The sequence below is a fragment of the Sclerotinia sclerotiorum genome, genomic scaffold (genome assembly GCF_000146945.2).
Source record: "Sclerotinia sclerotiorum 1980 UF-70 scaffold_21 genomic scaffold, whole genome shotgun sequence".
NCBI classification, from domain to species: domain Eukaryota; kingdom Fungi; phylum Ascomycota; class Leotiomycetes; order Helotiales; family Sclerotiniaceae; genus Sclerotinia; species Sclerotinia sclerotiorum.
In genome coordinates this window covers 786312-809323 of record NW_001820815.1, presented here as the reverse complement: position 1 = coordinate 809323, position 23012 = coordinate 786312, and the positions used below count along the sequence as shown (strand labels likewise).

At 43.8% G+C, this 23012-nt stretch overlaps 10 protein-coding genes across 10 annotated transcripts; 5 read left to right on the top strand and 5 right to left on the bottom strand.

Moving 5' to 3' along the window:
- Nucleotides 1–790: 790 nt before the first annotated feature.
- Nucleotides 791–2998, top strand: SS1G_12659 (predicted protein; the record flags this gene model as incomplete). The annotated part of the gene is made up of 4 exons (XM_001586622.1): nt 791–1115; nt 1182–1477; nt 1903–2099; nt 2146–2998. The coding sequence occupies 4 exons, from the start codon at nt 791–793 to the stop codon at nt 2996–2998; spliced, it is 1671 nt and encodes a 556-aa protein (XP_001586672.1).
- Nucleotides 2999–3443: 445 nt separating this feature from the next.
- On the bottom strand, nt 3444–4644 carry SS1G_12658 (predicted protein; the record flags this gene model as incomplete). The annotated part of the gene is made up of 4 exons (XM_001586621.1): nt 3444–3543; nt 3825–3931; nt 4072–4216; nt 4619–4644. 4 exons carry the CDS (start codon nt 4642–4644, stop codon nt 3444–3446), a joined length of 378 nt encoding a protein of 125 aa, XP_001586671.1.
- A 660-nt stretch (nt 4645–5304) lies between these two features.
- On the bottom strand, nt 5305–6411 carry SS1G_12657 (predicted protein; the record flags this gene model as incomplete). Its single annotated transcript, XM_001586620.1, has 1 exon — nt 5305–6411. One exon carries the CDS (start codon nt 6409–6411, stop codon nt 5305–5307), a length of 1107 nt encoding a protein of 368 aa, XP_001586670.1.
- Nucleotides 6412–7079: 668 nt separating this feature from the next.
- Nucleotides 7080–8302, bottom strand: SS1G_12656 (hypothetical protein; the record flags this gene model as incomplete). Its single annotated transcript, XM_001586619.1, has 3 exons — nt 7080–7498; nt 7553–7776; nt 8226–8302. 3 exons carry the CDS (start codon nt 8300–8302, stop codon nt 7080–7082), a joined length of 720 nt encoding a protein of 239 aa, XP_001586669.1.
- A 699-nt stretch (nt 8303–9001) lies between these two features.
- SS1G_12655 (hypothetical protein) lies at nt 9002–11299 on the top strand (the record flags this gene model as incomplete). The annotated part of the gene is made up of 6 exons (XM_001586618.1): nt 9002–9088; nt 9144–9344; nt 9400–9578; nt 9628–9797; nt 9853–11186; nt 11258–11299. The coding sequence occupies 6 exons, from the start codon at nt 9002–9004 to the stop codon at nt 11297–11299; spliced, it is 2013 nt and encodes a 670-aa protein (XP_001586668.1).
- A 667-nt stretch (nt 11300–11966) lies between these two features.
- Nucleotides 11967–13187, bottom strand: SS1G_12654 (predicted protein; the record flags this gene model as incomplete). Its single annotated transcript, XM_001586617.1, has 4 exons — nt 11967–12135; nt 12391–12516; nt 12850–12906; nt 13147–13187. The coding sequence occupies 4 exons, from the start codon at nt 13185–13187 to the stop codon at nt 11967–11969; spliced, it is 393 nt and encodes a 130-aa protein (XP_001586667.1).
- Nucleotides 13188–14057: 870 nt separating this feature from the next.
- On the top strand, nt 14058–15161 carry SS1G_12653 (hypothetical protein; the record flags this gene model as incomplete). Its single annotated transcript, XM_001586616.1, has 1 exon — nt 14058–15161. The coding sequence occupies one exon, from the start codon at nt 14058–14060 to the stop codon at nt 15159–15161; it is 1104 nt and encodes a 367-aa protein (XP_001586666.1).
- Nucleotides 15162–16769: 1608 nt separating this feature from the next.
- SS1G_12652 (predicted protein) lies at nt 16770–17030 on the bottom strand (the record flags this gene model as incomplete). The annotated part of the gene is made up of 1 exon (XM_001586615.1): nt 16770–17030. The coding sequence occupies one exon, from the start codon at nt 17028–17030 to the stop codon at nt 16770–16772; it is 261 nt and encodes an 86-aa protein (XP_001586665.1).
- A 2579-nt stretch (nt 17031–19609) lies between these two features.
- On the top strand, nt 19610–20929 carry SS1G_12651 (hypothetical protein; the record flags this gene model as incomplete). The annotated part of the gene is made up of 3 exons (XM_001586614.1): nt 19610–19737; nt 19951–20590; nt 20642–20929. 3 exons carry the CDS (start codon nt 19610–19612, stop codon nt 20927–20929), a joined length of 1056 nt encoding a protein of 351 aa, XP_001586664.1.
- Nucleotides 20930–22443: 1514 nt separating this feature from the next.
- On the top strand, nt 22444–22701 carry SS1G_12650 (hypothetical protein; the record flags this gene model as incomplete). The annotated part of the gene is made up of 1 exon (XM_001586613.1): nt 22444–22701. One exon carries the CDS (start codon nt 22444–22446, stop codon nt 22699–22701), a length of 258 nt encoding a protein of 85 aa, XP_001586663.1.
- Between the last annotated feature and the right edge of the window lie 311 nt (nt 22702–23012).

Here is a 23012-nt window from a genome sequence, read left to right as displayed (position 1 = left end):
CGACCTTTTCGGTGCAGCCCGATTCCCGTCCATTCGGAAAATCGATACAGGGAATCAGGAATCAGCCAAGGCTAGAGCACAGATTTATAATCCAGAATTTATGTTGCCTCTTCGCTTTGCATTACCTCACATTATTGACGAATCATTATATCATGTCGACTGGAACGCCTTCCCGAGTGCACTGTAATATTGAGCAAAAGATCCTCAGCGCGTCAGCACAAGTTTGTAAGGCTAACACGCTTCCTCGATTACTCCCTGCCACATCCACTTTCTTATGAATATGACATTACTACGAGCAATCCTTTCATGTTCGATGGAGAAAGCTATGTAATAGAGCTTAGAATGCATGGTGCACAGTGCACAACGTCCTTCATCCGATTGTCCCAAACCATGGCCGGCGTCGTATCTATCTAAAGAAATTTGTCATTTGACTACTTGCTTTTCTTATTTTTCCATTGTACAGTACATATTTCAGATGGTGTGCAGTCCGTACCTAGATCACAGGGCTATCTGCTGCATACGCCCGAGTCTATCACGTTCCTTACCTTTTATACAGAGAAAATATGTAAGCAGTGATCTCTTATCATCAGGCTTCAAGTTCTCGAAATATTTTATTTTTTTGGAATACTGATGATTCCTGCAACATAGACTTCATCGGTAAAACATATCTTTCATGCGCTTTCGCCGGTTTGAGTTTGGAATTTACAAGACCACTGTCTAAGGTTAAGAGAACGGATGGACAGGCCATCGTCTACAGCCCCAGTAAAACAGTGGCATTGGTAGTGCTGTGATGGATGCTCGATCAAAGGAGCCCCCTCAATCGCATCGGTCAGGAATTAAACGTCATTGGGATGACGATACGAAAATACCGGCACAAGGAGACGGAAGTGGTAATGGTTGGCATGGTGGAACATTACCACCAATTGAAGCTGTAGCATTTCCGCGACATCCAGTATCAGACAATCCAGACAACTGGGGGGTAGAAAACGACCATTATACTCAGAATGGAGGAAGTTCGGTAATGAAAAGGTCGCGCTATGAGGGTAGTGATAGCAATGGAAAGCTGAGGGTGGTTGCGGACGTTCTTGGGAAGATGCCCGCATCACAGGCATACTGTAGGTGTCAAGGATAGTCTAGAAAGAACGCCACGTTTATTCACTAACTCAAGCCTTACCCTTTAGATCCAACTAAGTATGATCATGATCGGACGATTCACAGTACTTCCACTCTTGGGCAACCTTCCCGGTTGACCGTAAATGGTCCGGTGGACTCACCTCAAGATGTGTCTAATATATGTCGTCAATGCAGGCGGCAGAGTGTGTTTGATCACGAAGAGGAATCTTTACCAGAATGCTGCGAGCATTGCCAAAAGAACCCTGAGCTTGCCCTTGTTACGCAGGCTTGCAGCATTGGGCTTACTCAGCTAGCGGAGACCCTCCGTTCGGGTATAGATTCCGAGAAGCGTGGTATCAATCCAGTAAGTATCAATAAAACGTTTGACTTTTGTTACCAACAGAGGCGATTGTGTTCATGCTTGTATGTGATCCTTAGAATCGTGCTTACAGAATACTAGGCCCACTCAAAGCTACGCTTTCTTCCTTCTGGTGATCCACCTCCAGTTATCGACTTTGGTCTGAAACAGACTCTCCACTGGATACTCACCAAGATCAATAAGGTTAATGAGCTTGCCGATAAGTTTGTGCAACAGGATCCTCCTAGCAACTCGAAAGCCTCCTTCAATAAGGATGTTCTCAATGCGATCAATGGCGCGACCCAATACGGTCATTTAGACATCATGAAACGACATATCGATGATGACCACCAGAGATATATGATGAATAACCTGGATGGTTCTGATTCTAGAATGCATCAAAGGCGCAGGTCTTTAGCTAAATCAGTCAGCGAAGAACTTCCTCCTATAAGAACTCAATCTTCTTATCACCATATCCCTTTGCCCGTCAACAACACGAGCGAGAGGCTCCCAAGTATGAATCATCCACCCGGCCCAACACGACAATTACCATCCCCACCAGGGCGAGCTTTTCCGTCTCCGACGTCAGCCAATTTTTCATCTCCCTCGGTGTCGGCATCACACCCAGGTTCGTCTGGTGGCCCGTCTCAGTCACTAAGCCTTCACACTTCTAGCAACGTTCTGCCCTCCATCACAAACGAGCAGTTATCGGACAGCGTATTGCACGTTCACACAGCGGCGCTCCAACACGAGGTATCCATACAAAAGATCGCGTTATCATCGCTGCAGGGCGAGCACGATAAGCTCCTTGCTGCTTTCTCACGCTCTCAAAGTCGAGCAAGCGCCCTTGAGAAAAAGCACCAGGTTTCCGACATAGAGATTTTCAGCCTCACTGAAGAAAAAGCGAGATTAAATGCCCAAGTTCTCGAATTGGAGGGAGACATCGAAGATCTTTCGAAAAGTAGGGATACCTACAGGCAAGCAGTGGTACAAGAGGGGGCACAGTATGTTGAGATTGTGAAGATGGCTAGTCAACTAGAAGAAAAGACCGGGGAAGAGAGAAAGAAGTGGAATAAAATGAAACTTGAGATGGAACGAAGGATTGAAGAATTAAGTACGAAGATAAAGATCCATACGCAAGACTCTAGCACAATCTCACGCATGCCGGGAGGAATAGGAAGAAATACACCATCGTTTAGCGAGGACAATAGATATGAAGGATCAACTGGTATTACATCAGTAGAACCGACCAGCAGCACGCAGCTCGGTGCAAAAGACGACCGGGTAGATGCTCTTAGAGCAGAGATCGAGCGCCTGCGAGAGCGTTGTGAAGAAGTGGAAGCCGCACTGAGGGCAGTAAGGCAAGAAAGTCGATTAATGGAAAGTATTATCGAAGCGTTGGGCAGAACTGGAAGAGGTATTCTACAAAAGGTTGAAAGTGTGTCTGTAAGTCCTAAAATACATGCTGAATCGCAATCGAGCCTACGACCCGAGCCAGACGAGGACCGCGTATTACTCGAAGAATAAAAATTTCACACGATATACAATATAGGATGTCGTTGTATATGATGTGTCTGCCTACACAGGAAGTGGGCGGGCGATAGCACCTAGTTATTGCAGGAGTAGAGGAGGTTTTGTTCAAAGACATGAGTGTCTAGGTGGTGTTATGGATTTGTGTATGGATAGATCTAGGCGATTCATGGTGTCTTTATAGAAGGAACTTTCCAAGGATTATCAGATATGTTCGATGTAGATGTCAAATGATGGTTTTGATATTCGGTAATCATCATGTCGACACAAGTAACGCAGCCTACATTGATATTAGAAGATAAGTGAATTACATTGTACAAGATGTATCCGTCGTACAGAAGTTATAAAGACTTGTTTGAATATAAATATCAGACAAATAAGACTTTTTCCACTGCTTGTTTATTAGATGATCGTCTACGAGTACCTACCTAATGATATATAATCAAGTATTATAAACCTCAACATTATAAATCATAACGGGTGTTTGTTTCATTATGGAAATACCATCCTTGATATTCCATTGGTCACTATTACCTCCGACGCTGTTTTTACCGCCCACCAGTTAAATCATTAAAATCATTAAAATCATCAAAGCTCTGTTTCCCGCGACGACTCTCCTACAAATCTGTAACCTCACGACTCCTCACTGTCCCTTGTTCCCCAATCCTCTGCCCTTAAAACATTCGTCACTGAGCCTCAAGACATGGATGTACAGTAATTCCGTGACAAGGATCCGAAACGCCAGTGAATTATCTCTGTCTCATATATTTTAGGGTTTTAGGGTTTTAGGGAGCGCGTCTCCTCGTCGTAAGTTTCGACTTACTTCTCTTCTTTCTTCCTTTCTTTCTTTCTGTATTTCATACGTTGTTTCTGCATTGTTAAGAATCGTGCTACTACTCGCCCTCTGTTGATCGGATTGAATTCTTCACCCTTCGCATTGATTAGCAGTCAATCGTTCGCACTTTTAATAAACGATACTCCCAAAGTCGAATCCGTCATAAGGCGCTCTTCTGAAGCTTACATCAATTCAACTTGTCGATTTAAGTCTCGTCTTGATTCCTCATCCATACGTCACCGCTCCCAAGTATCCACACAGCACAACAAGTAAAAATGGGACAAGCGTTTTCAGGCCCTAACGCCTTCAAGTGGCTGGGATTCACGCCCAAAGCAACGGCTGTTCTACAAGCAGATCCTTTTCTCTTCGTCCAATTGATTCTAGTGCTGATTGGATTGTCCGTGTTAGTTGGAATTGCTTGGTGGATTCATTACGAAACAAACAAACCGTATGCGAAGCCGAAGGTCAAAAAGGATGCGAAGAAGTAACTTGGGGATGAATGGCCACTAGGTGTGATGAGTGATGGGACCGGAGAGGCTTTATAGGTTTCCGCAAACCTAAAAATGTGGAGAGGATGTATCGAATGGAGCGAGGAAACTCGAAGCGATGTGCTGGGCACTGGATAGATATGATATCTGAGTTGGACAAATAATGAGTGGTTTGATTCGAATTACAGGAATTTTGAATGTTGGTGGATGGGGTATAACGCGTGTGTGTTTGGGATTGACTGGATGGTGGTAAGAACATGAGGGTTAATATCCCGGAGACGTGTGTTTGTTTACAGATTTGCTTCCGGAGTGTTTGGCATTTGTGTCTTGTTTCTGCATTTTCACCTCGCTTCTGAAATGTAATTTGAGATAAAAAACCACTTCATTTTCCAAAATTACTTGGCTTTCTATATTTACGCCCTCGGATGGTACCTCCACCAACCTCCAAGCTTCAATGATGATGCGACATGTATCCCGCAACATGGCAGCTCAGATGGCCTGCATCATGCACCGAGCGCGTGACGTTGAAAATGATAAACGCAAGAGCTCTCAAGAATGTATATATTTCACCTCTGCCCTTCAGCAAAGAGCTTCATTTTTTCAACGCAGGAAAGCCCCTCGTTTACGTGATGTATTCTCAAGAGGTTTTTTTTTGTGCCGTTTGGGATGTGACACAACTTGAAAAGTGCACCACCGCACACATAATCATCACCATATCTCGAAAGCATTGTCGAATTTTGCCTAGTTCGTCAAGTACAGTATCATGATGTAGACGACAGATCCATGAAGTGAAGCATCAAAGCAGATTGCTACATTATTGATAGGACAATACCTATGGCATTTGAGGTCATGTTTCGGGAGTCACAGCAATATCTGTGGTTGCAAAAGAGGTTTAACCTTTTAATGGTCAAAAGTATTTTTTTCAAACAAAAGGCTAGACAAAATACATGGTTATCGCTGTTTCAATCCACCAAGCCAACCTATGGACGTGCCAAATCAAGTCTACTACGACGGTCTACCATATCCACAGTATTCCTCGCATGCGGCTCGCCTTTCCCCATATTCACACCATCTGCCCACGGTATCTCTCCCGTCAGCCATCTCCTCCCTACATTCCTTTCACTAAGCTCTCTCGCCATAATCCTGAGGGGTATTTCCAGAAGCTCCCTCGTCTCTCGGCGCTTCTCCAATTCTTCATAGATACGCTTTTGTGCGCGCTCCATTCTTTCTCCCTCCCATACCATATCTTGCAGCCGTTTCTCCAATAATTGCATTCTCTTGTATGTCAATCGTTCCTTCTTCCCCCAAAACGACGCCTCGACGGGCACATAGTGGTCGTCGAGTCTTGGTAGAAGCCTGGCTAACGTATTGAATTCGTGCAGGCCCGTGGTGTAAGCATCTTGCAAAGAGCGTGATTGTTTCTGAGAAAATTCTAATTCCAGGTCCAAACCAGAAGTCGATTTTATAGATTGGTGCTCCTTTGGAGGCAAGGGAACAATGCTTGTATCGTATCCATATGGCCGATCATAACACTCGTCGAGATACGGCTGGGTGAAAGAGTCAGCGGGGAACGTGCGTGAGATATATCTCCTCTTTTTGGTGGGTTGAGCCGTTGCAAACTTAGAAACATTATCTGGAGTCTCCCATATTTCAGACCCGAAATTGCCGCGAACTTTTTGTCCCACAATTCTATTGTCGGGAGCTGGCTGTTGCAGTTTGAGTATGAGATTGGCGACATTGCAATACTCTTTCTGCCTAAAATTGTTTGGAATTGGCGTGGGGCTATAGATGATAGCGGAAGTCGTGGACAGTACGTTAGATGAAGGGGCATGGCTGAAGGGCTTTTCTGGAAGGAAGTGACTACCAGACTTCACGGTTATGCTCTGAAGCTCGCATGCTGAATGGCCTGTAGCTGAGGTATTTCCTGCAAGGCCGAGCAGATATTCATCCCCTAAAGAATATGGTGGCGGAGGCACTGATGGAAGCGAACTATCATCGTTATTTAAAGGTAGTATTGGCATTTTCGGGTCAGGACTTCGTGAGCCTCGAATGAGTGTTCTCACATCAAATTCATGCTTCTCTAACATGATGATACGGTACCAACGATCTTCCGAACCTTCCTGTGCCTATGGTACTATCGAGAGAGGAGAGGGATTGCACAATTTTGAGGCACTGTTGTACGAGCTTTTCGAAGGTGATAGTGATGGTCGATGAATTTATATTAGCCCCAAAGTATTTTGGAATGTGTATACTGCTGTCGTTCTATGCAATAAGATAATCAATGATGAGATCAAATAATATAAAAACGCTGGTTCACCGATCAAGTCTGATAGAAATAGATGTGAAAAGGTAGGTATTTGGGAGTCAAATGAAGAAAGCTAAGATGAAAATTGTAAGGACATACATACATTGAGGTTTCCTGGACAACTGGTAACATGCCAAACCTTCCTGGCAAGAAGGCACTCTGGAGAACAGGAACATTGCACAATGCATAATAGTGTTAAGATGCTAGGTCTGCATCGTGATTTGAGAGTTTTTGATTTTGAAGCAAGAGCGACTTTGCTTCCTAATTACTCAATTGATTAGAGGCATTAATTCCCAATATTATGTAGGAGTAATTCCGAGGAATTGAAACCGTAATTCTTTTATACATGGTAAGGAAAGCTATCTGCCCTCCTCTTGATATTGCTTGTCGTTTTCAGTTCATGAGGCTGTAAATATGGAAATCATGGCCTCAGTATATATTACTACTTATTCACTTGCTGGCTGAAACCTTCCTTTTATCGCCCTTAACGGCAGTGGCTACTTTCTTCTCCGCTTTGGCGAAGACAGGCCCAGTAGAGAAGATATTAGGTAAGAACTTGCCAACTCGGGCCTGGTATTGCTGATAATCTGGGTATTTCTTGGCGGTTATGAGCTCAGTGAACCAAGTTGAGCCCTGGAAGAGAACTAAGTACGACATAGCACCGACAAATGTCCAGTTGAACACTACTTCGCTGGTCCAACAGCCCCACATGTATAGAACAACCCATATAGTTTGTTCGGCGGCGAAGTTTGGATGCCTGCTCAGGGACCAGAGACCAGAGGTAACGAAACCACGGTCGAGAGATTCCTGGTCAAATCCTCCTTGTACTTTAGCGGTCTTCAAGTATTGCTGCTTGGCGGTTTGATAGTCTGATTTTGAAATGTATTAGCTATGCACAAAAAGAGACAGCCGTAATCACATACTCCATTGTTGCCCATCCGCAAAATACTCAAGCACCACAAGAGTCACAAGACCTCTAGAAAATATCAAATCTGCCGTCGTCCATTGCGCTCCGTGTCGTGCAGCTAAGAGCATAACATATGATGGGGTTGCGACTAGAAAGAGCAGAATGCTTTGCGCAAGTGATATGAAGGTGACATTGAAGACGAAGAAGAGTGGTGGGGGTATGTTATTACGAAGGACCTCCCTTGACAGCAGTGGTTAGCAAGGAGATGAGCGACCCTATCCGAAGGAAAACATACCAGCGGTAGTCTTCGGATCCAATGTTATATCCACCTTTCCTCCAGTAATTGAAAGTCAAACGCAACTGCAGTGTGTCAAAACCGAGTACATTAGGAGGGCACATTACATACACTCCATATTGTGCTAAAAGCTAGAACGTTGTCTAGTCGCCCAGTAGGTAGGCCGCATAGATGTGCATAGATGGTAAAATGGGCATTATAAATGGTAGGTAAAATACTCCAGCATCTGTCGACCTGAGAATAATTTTTGTTGACTTCTGAAACCAACAAGAACACAGGTGCTAAGAATAACGAAAATGCGAAGGCAGATATGAGCGGATTCGTAGCTAGGTAGATATCTCGGAGCTCGGTAGGATTGGAATATGATTGAAGGATTTGCTGAGGAAGGTCGTACAATTGTGGTAGATATGGCAGGACTGTCTTTGTGATATTCGAGCAATCCTCAATTGTTTTGATGACTGGCAAAGTCATACTTGCGGCGAGTTTATCTTCGCTTTGCTTCAAATTGGAGAAGTAGGTGATAGTCAAGGGAATTGAGCCAATCTAGTATATCTTCAAGAAATATTGACTTGGGGCGAAATGAATTGGAGAGAATTGAAGAGAGTTAAAAAGAGTTGAAAAGATGTTGGAGTGAAGCTTGGAGCTCTAATAAATCAATGACAATGACATCGATTTCCATTTAGCGGGGATCTATCTGATTATCGGCTTGGCATAAAAGAAGCTACCAAAAGCTACCGACCAACCAATCATTGAGTTTAACCTTGTTGATGAGTTTCATAAACTGCATAATAAATGTATAACTGCACAGAATTGTTTTCCTACAAACAAGGCTACGCACAAGGCTATCATATAAAATCTTGTCAACTGAAGGGACAACAGGAATATCACTTCTGTACATACCTAATCTCTACTTTAGCAGTTCAATTTTCTGGTACATACCTACTACCACTTGGTAGTACTTTATGATACGCTTTCGAGTCTATCTCCCAAAAGACATATTCTAAGATCTTACAAAGTTGGGTGACAAACCATGTTCCTTGGGGTCAAGCCGTCCCTGTGTTTGCACCATAGATGTACCGTAGAGGGAATATAAGGTTATAGAGTTATAGTTCCCCAAGGCTTTCCGAGGTTAGCAAATGGAAATAGGACATACTTGGATCGGTCGTCAAGATGGCTCCAAAGATTCTTTGTGTTGCAGAGAAACCCTCTATTGCAAAAGCTGTGGCTAATCATTTAGCAGGAGGTAGTGCGCAGGCTGTAAGTCACCGGTTCAGATTTCAGATTTACGACGTCAGCTAATAATCAAATCAAGTCAAGTACTCGCAACAAGTACATCAAGAATTACACATTCACCTTTGATTTCGGTGGACAATGGGGTAATTGTAATGCAGTCATGACATCTGTATCAGGACATCTTACCTCTCTTGATGTTGCCCCATCCCACAGGAGTTGGACTGATCCTCCACCTAAATCTCTCTTTTTTGAGGCGCCGGTCATCGAATCTATTGCTGAAGTAATTTTTTATCATTCCATTTGTTCGAGTCTTTTCCACTGATACATTTGTGTAGGACAAGAAAGTGATTGCACAGAATATTGAGTCTCAAGCAAGAGGTGCTAGGGCTCTTTTCATATGGACTGATTGTGACCGTGAAGGGGAGCACATTGGCGGCGAAGTGAGAGACCAGGCGCTAAAAGGTAATCCACGAATTGAGGTTAAGAGAGCAAGGTTCAGTAACATTGAGCGGGCGTACGCACATCTGCACTTTTCGAATTCGAGTTGCTGCTGACTGCAATAGGCATGTGATTCAAGCAGCTAAGCATCCAGTCGATCTAGATCAACGTCAAGTAGATGCTGTAGCTGCTCGTATAGAACTTGACTTAAGAATTGGCTACGCGTTCACACGCTTTCAGACGACCAATCTTCAGAAGTTAGGAGGACCATTGGCAGACAAAATGCTGAGCTATGGTAATTACTTTCATTCATGTCGCCACAAGGGATTTATGTACTAATAGCGTTTTAGGGTCGTGTCAGTTCCCTACACTTGGTTTCGTCGTTGATCGGTATTTCAAGGTGAAGAACTTCGTGCCTGAACCATTCTGGAGCATCAAGATTACGCACAGCCGGGAAGATATGAATGTGATTTTCAACTGGAAGCGCAATCGCTTATTTGACCGAGCGGTTGTCATCATACTGTTCGAAAGGTGTATTGCTGCAAAGTTTGGCAAAATCACCAAGGTACAGGAGAAGCCAACCAAAAAGTGGAAGCCACTCCCTCTAACCACGGTTGAGCTACAGAAAGCAGCTAGTCGCTGGTTGCATATGAACAGTCAGATGGCGATGACTGCAGCTGAGAGCCTCTACAATAAAGGATTCATTAGTTATCCTAGAACTGAGACTGATCGCTTCGATAAAGGAATGAACTTGAGAGCTTTGGTGGAGAAGCAAATCCAAGATAACCGTTGGGGTCAGTTTGCTCAAAATCTCATCAATGGAGGCTTTCGCTGGCCTCGAGACGGTCGGAACGATGATAAAGCACATCCGCCTATTCATCCTGTCATATACGTTGCTCCGACTGCTTTAAAACCAGAAGAGGCACGAATTTATGAATTTGTCGTCCGAAGATTTCTAGCCTGTTGCTCAGAAGATGCTAAAGGGCAGGCAACTGACGTGGAGCTTGAGTATGGAAACGAAATATTTCAGACGCACGGATTAGTTGTGCTAGAGAAGAACTATCTAGATGTCTATATTTACGAGAAATGGAACAGTAGCACGCCATTGCCAAAATTTGCCCTTGGAGAGAGTTTTGAACCTGATGAGGCCATGATCACGGATGGGAAGACGACAGCTCCGGGATATCTAACGGAGCCCGATCTCATCGCTTTAATGGACGCAAACGGAATAGGTACCGATGCAACTATGGCGGAGCATATTGCTAAAATCAAAGATCGTGAATATGTATTCACGAGGCCCAAGGCGGGCGGGGCTGCCGCTGCTAGCTTTGACGACAACACGCCAGCTGCAGGTCGAGGAGGGCGTGGCGGACGTGGTGGGCGTGGTGGAAGAGGGGGAAGGGATGGGAGGGAAGATAGGGGAGGCGCTGCTGCTGATGTGGGAGGCAGAGGTGGAGTTGAAGAGTTTATTCCGACCACACTGGGAGTTTCCCTGGTGGAAGGCTATGATAACATGGAATTTGAAGTCAGTCTCAGCAAACCATTCCTGCGAAAAGAGATGGAGCTCAATATGAAGGCGATATGCGAAGGCCAGAAGACACGTCGTGACGTTGTCCGCGAAAGTCTAACACAATACCAACGAGTGTTCCTCGACTCCACAGAGAGATTAGCTGTCTTGAAAGCAGTAAGTGAAATCATTGATTTCTTTCACACGTTCCCACAATCATCACGACGTCTAACACATGTTGTCTTTAGGCATGCAGAAAATATGTGCTTAATGATGGAGCTGGGCGTTAGCAATACCCATTTGATCTGGCTGCATGGCTGTTTGCAAATGACTGCATGAGTGGTTAGCGTTCTTGTTCCATCAAGGTACCAGGCCGGTCTACAGTGCTGCCTCGGTTTAACATGAAGGATTGGGCATGAAATATCACGAAGGAAGAAATGTACAGAGTGCAAGCTTTCGAATTGTCCAAGGATGTTGGACATTTGGCCCTTCCATGAGGACCGTAATAAGTTTTATTGTTTTTCGATTCCGTTCCCAAAGTCCGGTTATCGGTAAGCCAACTTCAATAAGATTGTACCAGTTCGTTATCCGCACTTCCCTGGATCATGTGGCTTTCTTTGGGAAGAAGCACGATAGCGATCGAGTGGTTGATGATGGAAGTATGAAACTGGCATTAAATGGTCAGAGGAAAGAAGTCAAGGTTTGGCCGGTTTCGCAGTTTTCGTCTGGTTCATCCGGGTAAAGTTCACGGAAGCGTTAAATCGTTATCAAGGCAAGATTGTGGAACGTGGGGGATGGTAGTGGCCCTTACAGCACGAAATAGCGAGCGTTTTTTAGTACCGTACAGGAGCAAAGTGGGTCAATCACCAACTCCTATTCTATCACCAGCAAGCTCGGTTTACGAGGAAAATGGCTTCGCATTACGATTCGTACCAATGGTTATAATGTGTCTGCTGATCAGGGACTGGTGTTGGCCAAGAAACCAATGAGAAAGATTTGAAAGCAACGTGAATGTCCTTGGTTCAATTGTGCTTTTAGAGGGTACCAAGATTTACATAGTAAGGAACGGTCGGATGGTCCCTCAACGTCCTTGGTTGGTGAGTATATCCGAGACAAGCAGATTTTTCTGTAGAGTCAGAAATTAGTGGAAGATTATTTATGAATGTATTAGTTAGATCTTCTAAAGTATGCGTGAAGAGTGCGTGGAGCGGACACTTGTGGAAAGTCCGTCGATCACTGAATAGATTAGGGCTTTTTAAGGTTCGGATGACAGGTACGGTAGGGTTTAGATAGGGAGATAGCCTAGCTAGCTACCACAAATTGATATGTAAATATCCAAACGATAAATTCTCGTATCCTCTGACGATAGATACCTACTTACTGCACGACTTTGATAATGATATAAGTGAGGAGAGTTTCTTTGTCGGAATGTGGCTTGCTGGTTATTCCTCCGTAGTTTCTACAGTGACTAAAAGCCAGTATGACGTTGGACGAGAGAACCCTCGATCTAGATGTGGTAAGACTTTCTTTCGATTCTCGGATTTTCTTAGTTGCTCAGGTGAGCAGGCAAAATAGCTCACATAGGTGTGCATGAATAGATATTATCTTAGCATCTCAGTATTAGCTGAGCATCTGTGCGAATAGTCCATCCTTTTGAGGGAAATAGTAAATACAAATAATACCTAGGTAATCAATGATTTCGCCAAGCTGAACTCAAAATGATGATTCCCGGGGTTTCCACCTTAGTCATCAATGTGTGTATTTTGAGTGAAATAAATGTACTCGGTATAGATTTATTCATTCATCAATGACTGGATAAATAAATACTTGGATATCTTACCTATCTAGGTAGCAGTAGTAGAACAAGTCACAGTCACTGATAAAGAACAAAATAATACTCTACAATATTAATAAATATAAATGAAACCAATAACCATTCTTACTTTTCAACATTTCACATAGTGAAACTGACTTGAGATCTTACATGAGGAATTGCATAACTCGTAGTATCTACACCTAACTCTGACCTACCCATCTACAATCTATGATAATCTACCTATCTATCTAGTACACAACACACACTCACACTCACACTCACACTCACTACATCTGCCACGCCTAGATTCCCCAAACTTACCCAGTATTTACATTAACTAACCAGGGTACCATGTAAGACATTCCGGTCTATTCCATTTCATTAATCCTCCCTTGGATAGACAAGTGAAAACACAGTAAAAGGCTGCGCACAAACGGCAAAACCAACCCAAGGAAGGATCGAAAGAACCCAAAGAACCCAAGGAGAACAAAAGACAAAGAGATATGATATGCTAAATAGTAGCCCTAAATAGTAACAGCCATCACAGATAGAGATATATTTATCGATATGTATATATAATCGATATAATTAATTCCATTATTCTGTTGTTCCATTATTCAACCATCCCATCATCCCATCATTCCATCATTCCATCATTCCCTTATTCTCTAATCAACAAAACCCCTAGACCTTTCATTCCATATATTCCATCTTTTCCTCAAAACAAAGTCGCTACTTTCCTCTCTACTTTATTCCTAAAACTTATCACATCTTCTCCTCATTCTTTCCAATCGCAGCAGAGCAGTCAGTGTTGGTTTGCTCATCCTTTTAACTCCCACTCCCACTTACTTCAGTTGCTTCCTTCTTGGACCCGATCACAACTAGCTCAGTTATCTTGTCTTGACGCCCACCATCACCATCGCCATTACATTTACCTTTACATCTCCAACTACACCTTCGTCGTGTTTTTTTTTACGACAAGGCCATAATTTGCCCAGTTCGCTTTTTCAACACACGATCAAACAGTTGCTTTGCACTACGTTGCCAATTTATTGAACTCGCTCATAACCTTCCGATCGCAAATCGATCTGAGTCAGCCCGTCAAGGTGTCGTTGCATTCTGGTGAGTCACCAATTTCAATTCAAACGCGCATTGCTTTTCTCGAGGATTTAAAATACTAATATTTGGTCGCGCACTTACAGAGAAATAAATCCACTGAACCATTAACCAAAATGGCTTCCGCTGCTCCCTCTGCTCGCAGAATCCCATCGACATTCGGTCGAGACAGCTTGACTGCTGTAGCGGCTCGAAGTGTTCCCGCCACCAATGGCCATACCCTTCCAACTCCTCCGAATTCTATTTCTCCCAATCTGCCTCCGCATGTTATCAAATCACTGGGTACCCGTTCGCCGCTCCCTCAGCTCAACTTGGAGCATGTTGATTCCGACCTAGATTTACAAGATGGGAGTGGAAATGAAGGAACTTCAGATGTCGGATCGCCAGGGTTGGATACTACCGGTGCTATTACCTCTAGTCTATTGGCTAAGCACCATCTTCCCGAAATTTTACTGGATCACGGCCCACTTGCTATTCGCCACATCATGGGCTACCTCACCACTTCAGTTCCCGGCTTTTCTGGCATTCCTCCCGCGAAGGCTAGAAGACTCGTGGTGGGTGCTCTCGAAGGACGTGGAAATGGCGGTGAGCCTGGCGGTGTAAAGGGAAATGTGTTGTTCGAGAAAGTGGGTTGGGGCCGCTGGGACGCGAGGCTAAAGGGACACCCCGCGAGAATGGGTCGAGCCTTTGGTAATTCACCATCGCCGAGTTTACCTGATTCCTATTCCATGGGGATGCCAATCGCCAACAAGCAAGGATGGTCGTTCACTCGAACACGTCTCAATGAACCAGGCTCAAGTTGGGCCGGTGATTCGGCTTTTTTTTCTCATGGTGATGATGTCTCGATGCCTGATGAGGCTGACAAGATGTCTTTAGATGGTGATGAGTCCGGTTCTTCCTCATCCGAGCAAGGAGGAGATGTAATGATGGAGGATGACGATCCAAATGATGTGACGGATGAGGAGGATTGGGCAGCGGTCGGAGCCGCGGCATTGCGCGCAGCTTCCTATTCAACCTCTGGACCGCTTGCATCTGGACCACTTCCACAAATTTTCAATTCTCATGTATATAGGGGAGGTTTCCGCCCTAGTGTTGGTCATTCCAATCCAGCACCAGCACGAACCCACACCCCCAACAGTTTCACAGCTTTGAACCTAGCTTCCGCGGATTCTCAAGAACGGGAGGCTATAGAAGCACTTTTACGACTTGGTTCTGTATAAATTTGAGCATGGAGTTTTGGGATGGTTGCATATGGTTGGGATTAGCGTGAACCAATTGCCGGCGAGCATTGATCGAATTGTTTTTATTTTCAGCACGCGAAACGACGAATGGGGAAGGATTTTGAAATGGGAATTGGGATATGCCCCCTCGCACCAGCGAGTACGGGAGCATGGCGTTTCTGACATTTCCGATGGGAAAGTGGGTGATGTCCTTGAGCCTGTGCTAATCCTCGTGCGCTCGGTATCTCCACTTCTACACACGCTTTACTTTTGCACATACTTATTTTTCTATATTCAACAACTGCGCCACTAACTTTACCGGCGCCATTTTAACTACGACGATCACGAAAACTTATTCAACATTCACATCTTCATCGTAAGAACATTAACGGATGAAAAAAAAAACTCTTCACTCAGATCAAAATGGATGTGGTTTTATTAACTTTATACTTTCGCAACTTTATCATCTTTAATACCCCCTTGGCGACGCGATTTGAATGGATGCCAGAGATGGCTGGGGACATCATTTTGGAAGGAGAAACCTACGAGGTGCAGGCTAGAGAGAGAAAGGTGATCTTAGAGGGCAAAATGGAAACAACGTTCCAGCTTAGGAATTATTTTTGAGCGCTTAGCTGCAGTCTCGAGATTAGAACTTAATGCATGGAGTTTTTTCGTACTCTAACCGATTGCTTTTTTATTTGTCGTGATGTTATTGCCATCTGCTATGTGAAATAATTTGAGACGAGGTATGGATGAGTTACAATGGAGGCTCTGTACGCACTGGTTCAACGAGAAACCATGGATAAGTCTGAAATCTTGAAAGCTGGAAAGGATAGATGGTGTGTGTAAGTATGAAGAATGATTGCCAACCGCCTTTGGGTAATCTGATGACGCAGTTCTTGGGCAAAAGCACCAATTTCTCACGCCCCGGCCGATATTCTCGATTTATTTCGCAGTTCACTGGAAATTCTTTGATAGATGTCTTTATGGTTCATTGCCATATTTTTATCTCAAGGTTCTTAATGCAGAGTCGAAGGACTGTAGAAGATCACACTTTCCTCCCCTTTCTACGTATAAACTCCATTACTACTATTACTTTTTTTTTGGTTAGGTGGACGGCTGGATTCACGCCCACCGCCATCCACACTTAAAGTATAAACGATAATTCACAGGGCAGGCAATGCCATCTATCTAGGTAAAAATGTCAAGTTTCTGATTCATTACCCTCTTATTACCCTCTCACTACTCTCTCACTATTTTCTCATTACTTTTTCACTATCCTTCTATTACCCTTTCATTATCATTTCACTATACTCTCACTGTTCTCTCACTACCCTCTCATTACCCTATCACTTAATTCCCATAATCTAGCTTGGTTACCTACTCCAACCACATAATCCTGAGATACAGGTCTGAGAGCGTTTCACCCGTTCAATCCCGTGTCGTGGATGATAGATGGATCCAAAGCTGCAACTGTGATAGTGTGGGACATCCTTCCTGGAGAGTTTTCGGGGGTCCAGAAGTAGATAAGTAGGAAAGGACCTATATGATTGCTGCCAAATTGCAATTAGACTCCATCAACGGTTGCCTGACAGGTTGGGATGGTCATCAACCCCTGTTATTGATCATGGTATCGATTTTTTCGACAAGGTCACCGATCAATGCCGCAGCTTCTTTAACTGAATTTTGAGAAGCGAGATCAGCACATATAAAATGTGTCATGATAGGTTGATTTAGAGCATGAATTTCTTCGATAACGGGAAGAACCTTCGGCTCTGAACGCCCAGTGAGGATTATGAGAGAAGAGGAAGCATGCGCAAGATATCGCTGCCTCTGCGCCGATGCTATCAGCTGAGGCACGCCCGTCATAAGTGTTGTTCCCTGGTCACAATGGAAGAGAAGTGTTGAGCTGCCGAAATGTCAGTGCTAGATTGGGAAAATATTAACAGTGTTGCTGAAGTGCTAGGTAGTGTATAGTAGGAATAGAACTGATAATATGCGCAACTATACCTGATAAAACACCCCTCTCGTGACGCAGTGTTATACTAATGGTGGTACGAAAGAGAGGCGGTCTTCATATACTTATGTTGATAACGCGTAATTCCTGACATCCCCATGATTGCAGCAGTGAAGTGTGATGATGAATAATCTAATATGGCTTCGACTTTTTGTATTCCTGGTAGCTGACTTACAGGAGAAGAAGACCCGACTCTCACTTGCAAATGCGAAACAGAAGTTCAACAATATGTATCACACCTCGCATCAAGCAATTCACGCGGCCAGAAGAATATAAAAATTTACCTTAGAACTCAGACCTTTGATCCTGTACGGGCAATTGTATATGGAGCGGGTTTAATATTTTATGTCACGTGACAGATGGCCTTGTGAGCGAAGTCGGTGGGACAAAGCGGAACACCCCCTTCTCCGGAACTTATTCTTTCCAAAGCAACATCCCTTCACTCCTCCTTCGCATCTCAGAAATAGGTCCTACGGAACTAGCGTTGAGACGTATGGACATCACCTTCATTACCCTCCAACTATCCATGTCTCTCTTGAATTCGCGAGGAAGATAAACGGAATACCGAGTTTCAGATGAAGCCACAGAACAAAGTCCCTCATCTACTCGAGTATGGTATTTGAACTAGTATTTATGGCTTATCTAGTACAATCAATGCTTGTTTCGTCCATTCGGTTTCAATGGTACAAGTGTACACCTTATTTTATCATACACATTGACCAATTTCAACTGTACAAATGTGTGAAGAGCTTTGGCTGAAATTGTTTATAAGTTTCATTAGAACTAGTGTTCCAAGATTTTAAAGAGGTGAAAATAGAGCATGACTCCATGCTAAACAACTTAAATACTAACAAATTTGTTTTGGAAAACATTGATTTCTGTTTCTCCCTCGCTGGTGATTGATAAGTACTGTCATTGTCATTGTCATTGTCATCGTCACTATCACTGCAAGATGTATTGCAATGGTTAGCAGCGTAGTATTTGCAAATACCCAGGATGAGGCAATATGACTAGCACACTTCTACCCAGCCACATGTTCAGTAACCTCAGAATATGCTGTTTAATTGCACTTTGAGAGTTAAGTTCTCCTGTATGGATGTACACGTCCTGCATCACGATCGTTCATATGTATATGTGTTTGTGTGTGTGTGTCATAACCAGCACGTGTTGAGTGAGGGGTTCATCATTTGTATGGCGACGCAATGGGTCCATTTTAGTAATTAGGCCCGGCACTGACATATTAATGAGGGCAGTTGGTTCGATTTCATAAGTACCAGAACTCACTTACGATGTCCAAGCTCTTGATTCAGCTCATCTCGTCTGCGAAATTATGGGCGTTCGTTGATTTGACAATTCTGTGTTCAAAATATAAGTCGGAAGAGACCTGGTGCGCCAGTACGAGATTAAGTTTCGCCTAAATCTAAATTAGGGACTGGCTCGTCTTTTGCTCGTCCTTGTAAGAAGAGTATTCGAGAACTCCTTATATCCTCCTTGAAGCCGAAGTCCTCAGCTCAGACGTCAACTTTAGGGGAACGGTGAGTGGCGGTTTTAGATTGGATGATCGACAGCACTAAGGTTCCCCAAGCCATGATGGATTAGCTAGTTATAACTAACAATAATTGCTGCAATAATCCAGTGCTAAAATTGCCATATCTGTCAAGACTCCAAAGACTTTCACCAGCTACCACAATTATCGCACATTTTTTCGAAAGCTTCACTTTCATATTGTATAAACACAAACTTGCATTATGATCGATATCGACAAGCGAACTGAATCGGTGACCACGTCAAACCTCAGTGAGGCATCATTACCTATAGGAGTGGATTCAATTTCACACATAATTCAAAAACTCAACGACCTAGGCCTTCAATTATCAAATGATAACATTATTAACTGGCTCCCGAATAATCGAAATCACCCTCGAAATTGGCCTTTGAAACACAAATTGGCCAATACTGCTTGCATCTTCTTGCTTGATACAATTAGGTGTGTGATTCCATGCACAGGCACTTGGAATGGAAATCAAGTTATAAACCTACTAGGGTATTTACTAAACCCGACGAAGTGCTATTATAGAATCAGGAGGCGTTCGTTCTCCCTATTCTTCTTTACGATAAATACTAAGATTCTCAACAGTTGATCGCGGCTACACCAGCGGCTGCAGAATATGGTATCTCTCAAACGCAGTCACTCATTGCATTTTCCCTCATGTAAGCATGCACCAGTTGTGGGTAGTCCCAACGTATCTTCTCATCTGGTTTATGTAGGTACGGAATCGGTGAAGCCTTGGGGAGCATTGTCTTTCCGCCATATTCAGAAGCTTTCGGAAGAAAACCGGTACTCATATGTGCTGCCCTCCTGTTACCGGTTAGTTGCCTGATTACTGGACTTGTGCCTTCCATTGCAGGGGCATATATCGGACGATTTATCATGGGTGCGGCCTCATCCGTTCCTGCTACCGTTATTGTGGGCAGTTTGGAGGATATGTGGAAGCCCGCAACCCAAGGTCATGCCATCTACGCGTGGGTCCTGTCAGCGGGGTTGGGAGTCTCTTTAGGGTAAGTGAAAATTGAACACCCTCTCGCAAGTGTTCAAAGATAAGAAGCATTGTTGGAGTGCAAGAAATACCGGGAACAACAGCTAAATAATCAAGCAGGCCAATATATGGAACTTACATCACCAGGGTACTTGATTGGTAAGTTGAGCTCTCGTTCATACACCCAACATTTTCATGTAAGTACACCCTGTAACTAATACAACTCCAAACACAGGCGGTGGTTGTATCATATTGGTGCTATCATTTCTTTTTGTGTATTTATTCTCCTCTTCCTAGGCGGTATCTCCGAAACCCGCCCAAGTAAACTGCTTGGAAACCATATCATCGCTGTGCAATCATACGCAGGTGTACTCAAAACCCGCACACAAACAGCAGAAGACCATGTTCCCAATTTCCGTACTTTTTGCCAGAGTGCCATTATTCAGCCAGCAAAACTATTCTTCCAGGAACCCATCATTTTTACGATGGCAACCCTAGCAGCCATAGCATTCTCCTTACTATTTCTTTTCACTGAGGCCCTAGATGTTGTATTCAAACCGTATGGATTTACCCAGACTTCATACTCATTAGCATTCACTGCATACGCCATAGGAATGATTTGTGGTATCCCAGTCAGATTGATAGAATTTCGTCATCTTGAGAAGCGTGCCGAAACGAAGCAGCTTGAACCCGAAGACAAAATACTTGGCTTTGCTACCGGAGCATCAGCTTTGGCGGCCGGTCTTTGGCTCATGGCTTGGACTACTCCACCTTTGGTTCATAGTATTGACTGGGTTGTACCAATGATAGGATTAGCAGGTGCTGGATTTGCGACTAACGAAATCGAATACGCGCTTGGGAACTATCTAGCGGATGTAAGTCAATGTACTCTTGCCTTTTCCTTTTACTCAGACTGATAAATACAGACGTACACAGTCTACGCATCTTCGGCCTTCGCCGCATATTCGACTCTACGAGCTTTACTTTGTGGTATATTCCCTCTATTCGCAGACCAAATGTACAATGATTTGGGCTCGAATGTCGCTGGTTCCATACTAGCTGGGATTGCTACTTTGTGGCTTATTAGTCCTTACATCTTCAAAAAGTATGGAAAGAAATTGCGGCAGAAGGGAAAGTTCGCAAAATTTAGTCTGGATGCCGATCAAAGTTCTCGGCAAGCGGAGCTCGATGCAGTGGGAAGGCAAATTTGCTGAAACTTTGGACAAAGGAATTTGATAGAATTTGCAGCACTCTCAAATAAGCAGGCTCGGCAGATGCTGCTACAATTAGAATCATGATTGATGGTAACTAAAATTGCAGCAGGCCGAACTTGGTTTTCTACTAGATATCATTATCGTTCCAGAGATCGTTTTAAAAGTAGGGAAGCTACTCACGTACTCTCATTCATCTTCGGCCAGAACCCGCCACACTTTTCAGCCCGTCTAATTTGATTATAGAAGCCTTTACCTTTCCATTCTTTAAAGAGAGAACTGAACATTGAAAGAATCCAGCCAAAATCCGCACTATTTGAAGCCAATCTGTGCAATTAATCGAACGAAACCGACTTCTATCGGACGGGTAGTTCCAATCATTCCACAATTCTTTTACTCTTGTCTTTCTTAATACCTTCGTCATCTGTATAACCCCTTCAAAATTGAGTATGTTGGGACAAGAATGGGCTTTTCACGCCCGGCTTCAAAATCCACCAACTTGCAATGAGTCACTCGAAGTGAATATTATCCCTACTCGTCCGCTCATTTTATTGTGCGCTCTCAACTTCGATTAACACATATACTTTGGATTTCACGTCTCGCGCCATTCCGGATTGCCCTTCAACATAAAAACATGGCTCTCACAGGGTACTGAAGCGCCTCGACCACCAGCAGTGTGGAGTCATTTTAAGTCCTGTGTTGGAGACTCTCATCAAGATAAAGACAAGAGAGAACAAAATTCGAAGAGCTTCTTGCAGCTCAGACGAAATTTGGTCTGGAACTTTCTGATCTCGGTCAAGAACGGGTCTAAAGGTTAACAAAAGAAAAGCTCGACGCCACTAAGTAGTCTTTAGCCGATCGGCCTTTTTGGCTGTTCTGTAAGTAAAAAGTTACTTGATTAATGCCTGTAATAAGGTTACATCGACCAACTATACGTCACAGCGTATCAATAAGACAATCGCTCAGGGGAACGTCACGCGATCGCTCAATATTCCTACACAGTATTGAAGAGTATCATAGAAGGCATGTCTGAAATATTTCAACGAAGGAAAGTTCGTCGCCGAGGAGGAAGCACGTATTGCTACGAGAGGAGAAGAAGCGAAATCAGAACTTGAGGTAAGATAGACTACCCAATTTGATCTGCTATTCATAAAATGCTAATGGTGTTAAGACAATTGAGGAACAATATAAGCAAGACTCGAGGTTGTCAATCACCCGCTGGCCTCCAAACCAAAGATAGGGCTCTGAAAGATACTATATCTCCAACAGTTTAGATGCCCGCAAGGGAGTTTTTGAACAGGGCATTCAGGGAAATTTTTTGGAGGGGAATGGATTCATATCGAGGGTCGGGGTCGGCGAGATAAAGAGGCCAACCGCCTGCGCAACAGCGACTGTCATGATGTCACATCGACCTAGACTTTACGCATTACAAGTTTCTTGGCTGGGATAATGAAGATGCTAGCTATACGGATTTCAGAAACATCTATGGTATTTTGCCCTAGAATCGCGAGCACAGTATGCGGGCAACCTTGTTCAAATTATTCTATCAAATGAAGTACACATACGATAAAGAAGCGGATACGCATTTCAAAAGAGTTTTTTTTGGGAATGCAGGAAGATTCTATGCTGGCGTAAACGAAGGCTGGCCTGCTGCGGAGAAAGGTAAATATTTTGATCGTGAGGATACCGAGATTGCGAAGGATGTAATGAATAACTTTTACGTGACGTGGGGAATTTCCGAGGCAAACAAATGCACAGATAGGCTATGGAAGTAGCGGGATTCGTTTTACTCGGAAAGCTGCCGGCCATATAAGGTATTTCAAGACGATCTGGTACAACGGCACGTAAGTCACTTATATGCTCGGCACGTGCAAGAACCATCACGCCAAGTTCTCTAGTTCCCTGGAGACGCTTTTTTTTTTTTTGGCAACAATAATGGGAAATTATTTGTGGTTTAGGGAGAGGAAATGAGCTAGTACAGTCTAACGATAATTAACAAGGGTCAAAGATTTGGTCAACAGTGAGAACGACGCTGAAACGTGACCAAACGTGACCTCCTAAAGCTCTTGTCTGTCTGAACTTTGTG